Below are 13,615 nucleotides of genomic sequence, written 5' to 3' on the forward strand. Positions count from 1 at the left end.
GAGAAGGTAAGGAGATAGGAAGGATCAAGGTTCAAGACAAGACCAGGCAAAATTCCTGTAGACTCCATCTCAACCAATAAAATGGGACAGAAATTGGCTTCACTCATCTGTGTTTCCCTAGCAGTGCTTGGCATACACAACACCTTGTGGAGCCTCAAAATGTATATGTCGGTTTGAGTTAAATTCTTTGCTATGCAATAAAATGTGTACCATATAAGGAGGCCCTTCAGTGACGGGAGGGAGGGAATGAGGGAGAAAAAGGGAACAGCTGATACTAAGCAAAAGGAAAGAAATGTACATATCACCTGATTTGTAAAAAACCAATAGTTTTATTGTTAAAGGTCATAGAGTTCATAAATGATGTAGATTAAGATAATGCTGACTATCATTGTGAAGATGAGAAGTGTTTGGGACTTTAAAAAAATAAATAAATATAAAAAAGGAAATCCTTGATGTGAGGATGACATAGTTTCTTCTGATTCCCATTGCTCTCAGTTCCTATACCTTAAGATGACAGGTATCAGTTTTAAATTACATGCTGTCACATTCTCATGTCTCTGGCAACCATATTGAGGCACATTGTTACTTCTGATGTTTCTTAGAAATTAATGCAGTACTATGTAAAATTCTACCAACCTGTCTCCATTGCAATGATCCATTAATAGCACTAAGAGTTTTGCAAATCATCTTGTCAGTACTAGCAGGTTCAGTTATGTATTATATTGATTGAAATGGCAGAAGGTAGTATCTTTTTCTGATTTCAGCAAGGAAGTAACAACAATGGGAATGAATTTTCTTACTTAGATCTTATCTTGGGCAAAAAAAGGCAGTTAATTTTCTATGTTGAGGCAGTATGACCTGTACATTGCCATAGTAGTTATTTTGGTTACTATCATTCAATAGTTAACTAGATAGATCTAAGGGATTATACGAGAGATCACCTAAGTGAAAGGAGGATAACTATCAGATCTATCTTTCTTCAGAATGTAAAGAGACTTCTGCAGAATCCCAAAGTGACAGAGTTTGATGCTGCTCGTCTGGTGATGCTTTATGCTTTACATTATGAGCGACACAGCAGCAACAGCCTTCCAGGACTAATAGTTGACCTCAGAAATAAAGGTGTTTCTGAGAAGTATCGAAAGGTAACGGGGTTGGGTGGGAAGGTGTTTTGAGACATAATTCTGGGTTTGTTTGATCCTAGGGCTTGAACTCAGGGCTTAGGTGCTGTCTTTGAGCTTTTGTGCTCAAAGCTAGTGCTCTATTACTTGAACCACATCTTTATTTACAGCTTTTTGGGGGTAGTTAATTGGAGATAAAATCTCATGGGCTTTCCTGTTCAGACTGACTTTGAACTGTGATTCTCAAATCTTAGCCTCCTGAGTAGCTAGGATTACAGGACTGAGCCACAAGTACCTGGCATGGTTTTGTTTCATTTATAGAAAAGAAATGTGTAATTTTCAAAAAAAAATGTATAATTTTCTCCTTTAATATCTTTTTTTTTTTTTTTTTTTTTTTTTTTATTTTTGAAGATTTTATTAGAAAAATCTTAGTCATGCAAAAAAAGTGGAATTACCACACGAGTACATGTTGATGTTTGCTATATTTGTATTTATAACAAGTGCTAAACTGGTTTAAAATAAATTATGGTCCCAGTTTACCTAAACAATGTAGCATGCCTTTCTAAATATAAAAAGAACATTCTTCTATACAGCTTCAATGCCGTAATCTTATCAAATAAATTTACAAACAGCCTGGGTCCAACGTGTTATCCATCAGACATTCCAATTCTAAACCTAACCTAATCTCCTTTAATATCTTATTTCTTTAATAAACTTTTTTTTAAAATTTTTTTTGTCGGTCGTGGGGCTTCAACTCTGGGCCCTGGGCACTGTCCTTCATCTCTTCAGCAAAAGGCAAGCACTCTACCACATGAGCCAAGTACTACCTCTGTTTTTTTTGGTGGTTAATTAGAGATAAGAGTCTCATGGACTTTCCTGCCCAGGCTGGCTCTGAACTGTGATCCTCAGATCTCAGCCTCCTGAGTAGCTAAGATTACAGGCGTGAGCCACTGGCACCCAGCTTAAACTTCTTTATAAAGTGAGATTCTTGACCCCAAAGCAATAAAAGATTATTTCTCTCTTTTTTGTTTTTTATAGCTCGTGTCTGCAGTTGTTGAATACGGTGGTAAACGAGTTAGAGGAAGTGACCTCTTCAGCCCCAAAGATGCTGTAGCTATTACCAAACAGTTTCTCAAAGGACTGAAGGTAAGATATCTCTTCCATGCATCCTTAAATGAGAAATAGAGGAAGTCTTTGAAAGCGGAGAGTGAAAGGAATGTGATCTTAAAAGTATCTTTAGGATGGATTGCTGCTGGTTTAGTACTATGTCAATTAAATGAAATTAGAGCAGATATGCTCTTGAAAGCTTTCTTTTTTAGTGCTTTCTATATTACAGCTGTATCAGCATTGGATCAAATAGCTGAGCAGGAAATAACTAGACATTTCCAGAAAGTATTCAAGAGTAAAAAGCCAAACAGTTCCATTAGTCATAGCTATTTTTTCCATGTTTATAATTTAAGATTTGCTAGGTAGTTTCTCTTTCAAGGAAAATAAAAGAGAAAGAAAGCATTTGTTGATCTTTTTCTTCCCCCCTACCCCCCCCCCCCAGGTTATGGGGCTTGAACTCTGGGCCTGGGCACTGTCCCTCTGCTCTTCAGCTCAAGGCTAGTGCTCTACCACTTGAGCCACAGCGCCACTTCCAGCTTTTTCTGCTTATGTGGTGCTGAGGAATCAAACCCAGGGCCTCATGCATGCGAGGCAAGCATGCTACCACTGAGCTACCTTCCCAGCCCCATTTGTTGCTCTTTTAAGAATACTACTTTTTTTTAATGGCCAAAATTATATTTTGATCTGCCAACCTGTCTTATATTTCCTGATGGTTTTGTTTTCTTGTGTGGTTACAGTCTCCTTTATACAGTCCTTTTCTTTGGTTTGCTTTACCTATATTGAACATTTTCACAGAAGAATGAAACTCTGTAAAGGTTAAGAGTTAGGCAATTGCAGTTTTTAAATTATTTTTCAATAACTAGCCTTAAATTCAGTATTTTATGTGATTGGCTTGGAATATTCTAGGTAATTAAAGTGATTTTTAAATATTCTAAAATTCCTATTTGAATATAGTCCATTAAATCTCTATTGAGTGCATGTCCTTTCCTAACATGAGTATTATTGACTGTTATGTTGCTAGATTCTAAAAATAACATAAGAACCATCTCCCCATTTTAGGGAGTAGAAAATGTGTATACACAGCATCAGCCCTTCCTACATGAAACTTTGGACCATCTCATCAAAGGAAGACTTAAGGAAAACCTCTATCCTTATCTAGGCCCCAGCACACTCAGAGACAGGTAACAAGATTAAAAACTAAAACTTGGGGCTGGGAAGATGGCTCAGTGGTAGAGTGCTTGCCTTGCATGCATGAGGCCCTGGGTTCGATTCCTCAGCACCACATAAGCAAAAAAGAAAAAAACCGGAAGTGGCACTGTGGCTCAAGTGATGGAGCGCTAGTCTTGAGCTGAAGAGCTGAGGGACAGCGCCCAGGTCCAGAGGTCAGGCCCCATAACCGGACCAAAAAAAAAATTTAAAAAAAAACAACTAAAACTAAAACTTGGAGACATGGCTCAATTAGCAGAGCACCAGTTGTGAGTGAAAAAGCTAAGCTAAAATGCAAGACCCTGAGCATAAGCCCTGGAAGTATCACATGCGCATGCGCGCGCACACACACGCACACACACACGCGCGCACACACACACACACACACACACACGAAACACTGAGAAATTCAGAGTGATGTTAGAGATGAACACTGAGTTTACATCATTTTGTTCTACCCCAATTATTTTAGTTTTTACATATGTCAGTATTAGATATGAATTGCCCTACTAAACTTGACATTTACTTGTTTATATAGAAACAGGTGTCTTGGAGGGCCCAAACCCCTGTATTCTGTTTTAAGAAGCACATCAGAACTTATGCCATTTAAGGTTTAGTTCTATGGCATCTGGTATTTGGAGTTTCAAACATTAAAGCCAAAAATAGATTTGCTACTTGATTGCCATCCAGAGCAGGTTGTTACTATTTGGGTTAAAGACTGGACTTTGCCAAATGTGGCCAGTATACAAACTGAGACCTAATTAACAAAGGGTATTTGTTATACAAGGGAAAAACTTGGCTTTATTTTAGTTATAATTTTCAGTGGTTAATTTTAATAAAAAACAAAACTTGTCTAGAAGAGTTTACTTAAGCAAACTTGAAATTTTAAATATATACAAATTCTGCCTAGTTAAAAAATTACATTTGCTGGCACCAGTGGCTCATGCCTGTAATCCTAGCTACTCAGGAGACTGAGATCTGAGGATCACAGTTCAAAGGAGCTCAGGCAGGAAAGTCCATGAGACTTTTATCTCTAGTCAACCACCAGAAAACTGGAAGTGGTGCTAGCCTTGAGCTGAAGTGCTCAGGGACAGTGCCCAGACCCAGAGTTCAGGCCCAATGACCAAAAAAAAAACCCCAAAAAACTTACATTTTTAAAAATTTCAATTACATGTTATAAAGGGCCTAATATATTGCTGAGCACAATGTGAAAATTTTACTATTGTTATAATAATTTCTTTTTTTGTTGTTGGTCGTGGGGCCTGAACTCTGGTCTTGGGCACTGACCCTGAGCTCTTCAGCTCAAAGCTAAGTGCTCTACCACTTTGAGCCACAGCACCACTTCCAGCTTTTTCTGTTTATGTGGTGATAGAGTGCTTGTCTTGCATACATAAGGCCCTGGGTTCAGTTCTTCACTATATAAACAGAAAAAGCCAAAAGTGGTACCATCTGTGGCTTAAGTGGTAGAGTGCTAGCCTTGAGCAAAAGAAGCTCAGAGACAATGCCTAGGCCCTGAGTTCAAGCTCCAATACTAGTAAAAAAAAAAAAAAAAAAAAGAAAATCCAAGTTTGAAAAGACTAAACATGTAGTGATAAATTCAGAGACTACCATTTAAATAAAATGGTTAAGAACCTTGACATTGCTGGGCGCTGGTGGCTCACACCTGTAATCCTAGCTACTCAGGAGGCTGAGATCTGAGGATCACAGTTCAGAGCCAGCCCGGGCAGGAAAGACTGTGAGACTCCTATCGCCAATAAACCACCAGAAAACCAGAAATGGCGCTGTAGCTCAAGTGGTAGAGTGCTTGCCTTCAGCTGAAGAGCTGAGGGACAGCACCCAAGCCCAGAGTTCAAGCCCCACAACCGACCAAAAAAAAAAAAAAAAAAAGTAAAATAAAATTTAAAAAAAGAACTGTGACATCAAGATTCAGAAATGTCAACTAAGTGGAAAAAATGCAGCTCAAGTTTTTCTATTTGAGAAGCTTGAAAAAAATAAGCTGTATTCTTGAGTCTTTTAATTAACTTGATAAACATAAAAACATTAATTTGCTTTATGGATTTCATATAAGAATCACTGAACAGAGGCTGGGAAGTTGGCTCAGTGGTAGAGCATTTGCCTTGCATGCATGAGGCCGTGGGTTCGATTCCTCAGCTGCTTATGCAGCAAAAAAGAAAAAAACTGGAAGTGGTGCTGTGGCTCAAGTGGTGGAATGCTAGCCTTGAGCTGAAGAGCTGAGGGACAGTGCCCAGGCCCAGAGTTCAGGCCCCACGACCGGACCCCCCCCCCAAAAAAAAGAATCACTGGACAAAAACTAGCCACTTATTACTAAAGGGAAGGGAAATCCTAGACCAGAAGAATATATTGTGTTTGACTATTGTACAATAACAGACTGTAATGCACAATAGCAGATCAGGTGCATGGTTCATTTCCATACAAAACTAAAAATGATGTCCCTCAAAAAATATATATTAGTTTGGCATTTGTTACCATATATCACTAACATCTAAATATATGTATAATTGGTTGCTTTATTCTTTTATACAACAGATGTGCTTATTGAATGCCTTCATTTTGTCAAGAACCGTTGTACATGCTGGGGGTATAGAAGTGGCAGGAATGACAAGGTACCTGCCCTCAAGGAACAGAAAATAGACAAATTAATAAAATTCTATCAAGGAAACAAATAGAGTAATAAGATGTGGGAAGGGGAAGGATCCTTTAGATGGGGACAACTGAAATAAGGAGGTAATATTTAAAATGAGTTTTGAATTAGAAGAAAGCCTATCACATGTTGAGGAAAAAAGCATCTGAAGCAAAAGGAATACCAAAATTAAGGCCATGAAGCAAAGGAGAATTGGGAACAAAGGAAAGATGTCCTGTATGGCAGAATATATGAAGAAGAATGAACTAAGAGGCAAAACAGAAAAGCAAGGGCTGCATCACCCCAGGCCTTCTTATAGGCCCTGGTAGAAAATGTTTTTTGAAAGTTTTTTTTTAATTGTAGGAAGCAGTTAAAGAGCTTTTAAGCAGGTGAGTAACATGAATTATGGTATTTTTTAGGCTTTTAAAAACTAATTTACATTAGTTTTAAATGATCACTTTGTGGACAGAATAGATTATTGAAGGTAAAATTAGCAGCAGGGAAACTACTGAACAAAACTGCTGCCTTAGTACAAGTAAGAAATGAAAATGGTCTGGACACCAGTGTCTCACACCTATAATTTTATCTGCCCCAGAGGATGAGATCTGGAGGATCAAGATTCAAAGCCAGCCAAGCAGAAAAGTCTGTAAGACTGTCTCCAAAATAACCAGCAAAGAAACATGGCTGGAGGTGTAACTCAAGTGATACAGCACCAACCAAATTAAGTTAGCTGAGTAATTTCAACCCTCAGAGCTCTCATGCTGGAACATACTGGTTTTATTGTTGCTATAATGTTAGAAAGTATCAAAGGAAATATGGCAAGAATACAACTTTGTAAAACCAAAACAGTTACAGAAATTGTTTAGCCTTAGCTATTAAATTAACCTATTTGTCAGTATGACATAGCCACAGATTGGGTTGATCATCATGCTATTTATCAGGCTATATTTTTCTTACTCTAGAATTGCTCCTTATCCCTGATTAAAAAAACAAGCAACCATTTTACTTGATAAGAAACGGGGGCAATATGACCATAAATCCCAGTTCCAAGCAATTAAAACGGAAGTGCTTTTCACATGAACGTAAATTTAATAGAATCAAAATAATAGGATAGTATGCAACAGCTTACTTTTGTTTCTATTAACCTTTTATTCTTGCATTGAATGCCCTTGAGTATTTTACTATCAGTGACTATATTTAAAATTTTGAATTTTAGACATAATAGTCCACAAAATAGGTTAAAAATTGCTTTGGGGAAGTTTGTTTATTGTATAGAGAAACAATTATTTATAGAAATAATGTATATGAATTTTTAAATTAACAAAATACAATACAAGTTGGATTAGGTTCTCAGGATATCTTTGTATAGTAGGGTGCAGCATAAACTGGCTGCTGTTTTCTAATGTTTGCTGTCTGCATTAATTAATGCTTTTGGTTGCCATGGTGAGTTACAGAGCATAAGAAAGATGCACACAAAGACTTGAACTTATGTATTCCACTTTAGCTTTGACCAATAGATAAAAAAAAAAGAGTTGCTTTTTATGTTAGCATTGGCCTCATCAGAACATCTACAGTGTGAATGTGTGGTGTGTGTATGTGCATACATGCACATCTTGGTGTGCCAAACCTGGAGCTTGAACTCAGGGCCTCGGTTCAGTACCTGAGCTCTTTTGCTTAAGGCTAATGCTCTATCACTTGAGCCCCAGTTCTACTTCAGTTCTACTTTTTGTATGTATGTGTGATTAATTGGAGATAAGAGTTTCATTGTTTTTCCTACCTTGCTGACTTTGAACTGCAAACCTCAGATTTCAGTCTCCTGAGTAGCTAGGATAACAGTCATGAGCTACCAGTGCCCAGCTCAAAATACCTACTCTGTGTGTGTGTGTGTGTGTGTGTGTGTGTGTGTGTGTGTGTGTGTGTGTGTGTAGTAGTAATAGTAGTAGTAGCGGTGGTGGTGGTGGTAGTCATAGTCGTCGTCGTCATCATCATCATCATCATCCTGGGGCTTAAACTCAGATCCTGTCTCCTGAGTAGCTAGGATAACAGTCATGAGCTACCAGTGCCCAGCTCAAAATACCTACTCTGTGTGTGTGTGTGTGTGTGTGTGTGTGTGTGTGTGTGTGTGTGTGTGTGTGTGTGTGTGTGTGTGTGTGTGTGTGTGTGTGTGTGTGTGTGTGTGTGTAGTAGTAGTAGTAATAGTAGTAGTAGCGGTGGTGGTGGTGGTAGTCATAGTCGTCGTCGTCATCATCATCATCATCATCATCCTGGGGCCTAAACTCAGATCCTGGGTGCTGTTCCTGTGCTTTTTTTTGCTCAAGTATCCTGATATACCACTTGAGCCACAGCTCCATATCCAGCTTTTTGGTAGTTAGTTGGAGGTAAGTCTCATGGACTTTCCTGCCTGAGCTGGCTTTGAACCGCATCCTCAAATCTCACTCAGCCTTCTGAGTAGCTAAGATCATAGGCGTGAGCTGCTGACACTAGGCAGAATATATTTTAAAACTCACTGGGAAAAAGAACGGTAAGGAAAAATGTCAAAGATACTTTTTTTTTTTTTGGTCATGGGGCTTCAACTCAGCCTGGGCACTGTTCCTGATCTTTTTCACTCAAGGCTAGTAGTACTCTACCACTTTGAGCCACAGCACCATTTCCAGTTTTCTGGTGGTTAATTGGAGATAAGAGTCTCATGGACTTTCCTGCCTGGGCTCCTTTGAACCGCAGTCCTCAGATCTCAGCCTCCTTAATGTCTAGGATTACAATCATGAGCCACCAGTACCTAGCTTCAGCAATATTTTTAAATATAAAATTATATACTAGAGCTTGAATAGATCATCTCTTACGATAAGGAGCATTGTATATCAAATCTTACTGTAAAGAATACTCATTTTCTGAGACTATAACATATACATCAGCTGGTCTCTCTTCCTCTTCTTACCTGTTCACTAGTATTCTATCATGATTTTATGATGTGTGTAACTCCTGAAACACTGTGGTGCTAGATATATTGTTTCGGGTGAGTAGTCTTAAATGAAATTTATTTTTCCTTAAATTCAGCATGTCAAAGGCATGATTTTAAGTCCCAAGTCCACATAGAAACAATTATTTAGGGCTGGGAAGGTGGCTAAGTGGTAGAGTGCTTGCCTTGCATGCATGAGGCCCTGGGTTCGATTCCTCAGCACCACATAAGCAAAAAAAAAAAAAAACAATTATTTATGAAATAACTATCTCTGACAGGCACTGGTGGCTCGCACCTGTAATCCTAGCTACTCAGGAGGCTGAGATCTGAGGTTCACAGTTCAAAGCCAGCCCACGCAGGAAAGTCTATGAGACTCTTACCTCCAATTAACCAACAGAAAATGTGAAGTGGTGCTGTGACTCAAAGTGGTAGAGCACTAGCCTTGAAGAAAAAGAGCTCAGGGACAGTACCTAGACCCTGAGCTCAAGCCCCACATCTAACATATACACACACACATACACACACACACACACAAAATACCTCTTTATAATTGGGAACTTGCATACCTTTTGTTAGGAGATCTCTGCAATTTAGATAATGTGGACATATTTAAGTAGCTTCAATTTCTCATTCTGTTTCTATGAAGTTCCACAAGAACAAATACTCTAAGTTAATTGCTTCAAGATGTTTTAGAAACAGAGAGAAACAGAAAGGAAATGTAGAATTGAGGTTTTTCATAATTTACATACAAGCATGTATATACACTGATTACAGATGTTTCTGTTTGTTTATTGAAACAGGGTCTAGCTTTCTAGTCCAGGCTGGTCTTGAGCTTGTGATAATCCTGCTTTAGCCTCCCATCCCTGCCTGGGATGACAGGTATATACCACCAGACATTGCCCTAAAGATTCACCTTCCTTGCTTGTCTTGAGCTGCATTTCCAGTTCAGCTTTTTTGGTGTTTAGAGATGAAATCTTGTGGACTTTTCTGCCCAGGCTGGCTTTGAATCTTGATCCTCCAGGTCTCAGCCTCTTGAATAGCTAGGATTATAGGCATGAGCCACCCATAGGTGCTCAACTTGGATGCTTCTTCTTGATACAGGTTTGAGTCATTTCCATTGAGTCATTTTAACATTATTTGCCACTAAGATTAAGTGGGTTTTTCCAGGAGCTGGTGCCTCATGCCTCTAATCCTAGTTACTCAAGAGGCTGAGATCTGAGGATTGTAGTTCAGCACAGACAAAAAAGTCCATGAGACTCTTTAACAAATCACAGAAAAAGCTGGAAGTGTGGCACAGTGGCTCAAGTGGTAGTGCTAACCTTGAGCACAAAGGAGCCCAAGGACAGCACCCAGACCCAGAGTTCAAGCTCAAAAAAAAAAAGGATTAAATAATTTTATCTTCTTTTGAAGAAAAATCAAATTCTAACAAATTTGAATATCTGATTGCATTGATATCTGCAGAAGGAGCTAATAAGAAGACCTCTCTTTTGTTATGGTGCCAAACAAAGCTAGTGACTGAGCTGATATGTTGGATGTCCAGTGTCAAAACTACACCCACATTTGTTTAGTTTGTTTTTAGTTTCCATGGTTTGTTTTTCTTGGTTCATCAAAGGATTCTGAAACAAAGAAGAGGTGGAATTCCTAGGAGCACTATTAATTTTTATGTGTCCCATTCTTTTTTTCCCCCCCAGTCCTGGAGCTTGAACTCAGGGCCTGGGCACTGTCCCTGAGCCTCTCTGTACTCAAGGCTAGCACTCTACCACTTGAGCCACAGCAACACTTCCATTTTTTTCTGTTTATGTGGTACTGAAGAATTGAACCCAGGGCTTCATGCATGCTAGGCAAGCACTCTACCACTAAGCCACCACCACCTCCTCCTCCTCCTCCTCCCTCCTCCTCCTCCTCCTCCCCCTCCCTCCTCCCCCCTCCCCCTCCCTCTCCTCCTCTCCCCCCTCTTCCATCTTCCTCCCCTTCCATCTTCCTCCCCCTCCTCCTTTTTTGTAGAACACCACTGTTTACTTATAATTTTAAAGATGATATATGGAGGGTTTGTAGTTACATAAGTCAGATAATGAGTACATTTTTTTTGTTTTTGTTTTTGTTTTTTTTTTGATTGTGGGGCTTGAACTCTGGGCCTGGGCGCTGTCCTTCAGCTCTTCAGCTCAAGGCTAGCGCTCTGCCACTTGAGCCACAGCACCACTTCCGGTTTTCTGGTCATTTATTGGAGATAAGAGTTTCACGGACTTTCCTGTCCGGGCTGGCTTTGAACTGAGATTCTCAGATATCAGCCACCTGAGTAGCTAGGATTACAGGCGTGAGCCACCAGGGCCTGGCTATGAGTACATTTTGTTTTGGACAATGTTACCCCTTCACTCACTCTCCCCCAGTTTGAAATAATTTACTCTTGAAATATTCTTTCTTGTTCCTATGTTGTGGGGACATCTAACCATACTTTTTTTTTTTTTTTTTGCTAGTCCTGGGGCTTGAACTCAGGCCTGGGCACTATCTATCCCTGAGCTTCTTTTGCTCAAGGCTAGTACTCTACCACTTGAGCCACAAGGCCACTTCTGGTTTTTTCTGTTTATATGTTACTGAGGAATTGAACCCAGGGCTTCATGCATGGTAGGCAAGTCCTCTATCACTAAGCCATATTCCCAGCCTACTATTTTTTTTTTTTAATGCTTAGAGACCATTGGACAGAAGCCATTATAACAACACCATAATGAAGTATTTGACACAGGACTATACCTGAAAGGATATCTGTAGTATAAGCATAGATGATTGTTATATTGATCTTTATCATCGTGTCGCACTCTACAGCCTCTTGACTATAAAAGAATAATTTCTACATTTGGTTCCAGCAAACACTATTATGCTATTCTGAAATCTACAGCACAGAAATTATATGACATCCGCTTATAAACAGAGAGCAAATCACTATTCAGCATTTCCTGCTCTGTTTCCTGCCAATTTCAGATAATTAAAACTTTTTTTAAACCTTTTATTCCATTCTGCTTTAATTCTGCTTTCTCCATCAAAAAAGGAAAGATTTAGACATTGAAATTCTGTGTATATAATAATAACAAATCTTGGCCCATTTTTGTTCCTGATCTTGTGACCTTCTGTCTCTCACCCCTCATCATCACAGACCTCAGGATATCATTGTGTTTGTAATTGGAGGAGCCACCTATGAAGAGGCACTAACAGTTTATAACCTGAACCGGACCACACCTGGAGTGAGGATTGTCCTGGGAGGAACAACAGTACACAACACGAAAAGGTAACAGGTAACAGTTGCCCCTTTCTCAGACAGAAAAGCTTTACTCTTCTGTATTCTGGAAACATTGGTCGGTGATAACTGAAGTATAATCAAACTGCTCTGGTGTTTGCAGCACCATTCCATTTGTAAGATAAAGAGTCTATAATCCATTAATTTCATAAGTCATTTCATTATGCCAAAGACATGTAGAATAAGAACAGTCCTCTGTGGTTAATAATTTCTGTTTCCTATGTTCAGAGAAGGAGAAATTTAATAGCCACAGACTAGTACTTCTTTAAGAATTACTAAGATGGTAGGGGAAAAACAAAGGAAGGGGTAACAATGTTTGATAGGAAATGTACTCATTACCTTATTCATGTAACTGTAACCCTTCTGTACAGTATCTTTACAATAAAAATATATATATTAAAAAAGAATTACTGAACACTCGGGGCACTGGCAGCTCATGTCTGTAATCCTAAACTACTCAGGAGGCTAAGATGTGAGAATCACAATTTGAAACCATCTCAAGCAGGAAAGGCCTTAAGACTCTTATCTTAAATTAACCACCTAAAAACAGGGAGTGGAGCTGTGGCTCAAAGTGTTAGAGTGCTATACTAGGGCAAAAAAAGCCTAAGGACAGCACCCTGTCCCTGAGTTTAAGCCCCATGACTGACCAAAAAAATAAAAGAATTGCTAAAGGTAATTTTATTGTATTCTGTATTTTTCTGTTTTGTTGATTAACTACATTCATTTAACAAGTCCTTAAAAGAATACAAAAGATTAATAAACTGAAGATTCTATCTTGCTGGGTATGGTGGCTCATACCTGTAATCCCAGCTACTTGGAAGGTGGAGATTGGGAAGATTGAGGTTTGGGGCCAGTTCCAGTGATAAGATATTGAAAGCCCCCATCTCAACAAATAAGCTGTACACACTAGTATGTGTCTCTGGCCCCAAACACATAAAAGATAGCAGGGAGGTAAACTGGGCCAGGCTAGCTCTGGACATAAAACACAAGTGTGTGTGTGTGCGTGTGTGTGTGTGTATGCGTGTGTGTGTGTGTGTGTGTGTGTGCGCGCGCGTGCATATGCGTGCGCGTGTGCTGGGTTTGAACTCAGGGCCTGGGAACTGTCCATGAGCTTTTTTGTTCTGTAACTTCAGCTACAGCTCCACTTCCATCTTTTTGGTGGTTAATTGCCTAGGCTGGCTTTGAACCTCAGTACTCAGATCTCAGCCTCCTGAGTAGCTAGGATTACACCAGATTAGCACTGTGTTGCTTTACTGTGCTTTATTTAACCTTTATCAAAATGGCTCCATAACAAGAGT

The 13,615-nt window shown here is 39.3% G+C and overlaps 1 protein-coding gene across 1 annotated transcript in view; it reads left to right on the forward strand.

Annotated features, from left to right (window-relative positions):
- The window catches only part of LOC138821641 (vacuolar protein sorting-associated protein 45), a 53,046-nt gene that overhangs the window by 18,169 nt on the left and 21,262 nt on the right, over positions 1-13,615 (forward strand). Inside the window, exons 11-14 of the mRNA XM_070014095.1 lie at positions 984-1,142; positions 2,157-2,264; positions 3,285-3,406; positions 12,177-12,308. Of these exons, the coding sequence (XP_069870196.1) occupies positions 984-1,142; positions 2,157-2,264; positions 3,285-3,406; positions 12,177-12,308 (521 nt within the window). The remainder of the gene's footprint in view (positions 1-983; positions 1,143-2,156; positions 2,265-3,284; positions 3,407-12,176; positions 12,309-13,615) is intronic.

The sequence above is a fragment of the Dipodomys merriami genome, unplaced genomic scaffold, assembly GCF_024711535.1.
Source record: "Dipodomys merriami isolate MVZ:Mamm:240054 unplaced genomic scaffold, mDipMer1.0.p SCAF_92, whole genome shotgun sequence".
Classification (NCBI taxonomy): domain Eukaryota; kingdom Metazoa; phylum Chordata; class Mammalia; order Rodentia; family Heteromyidae; genus Dipodomys; species Dipodomys merriami.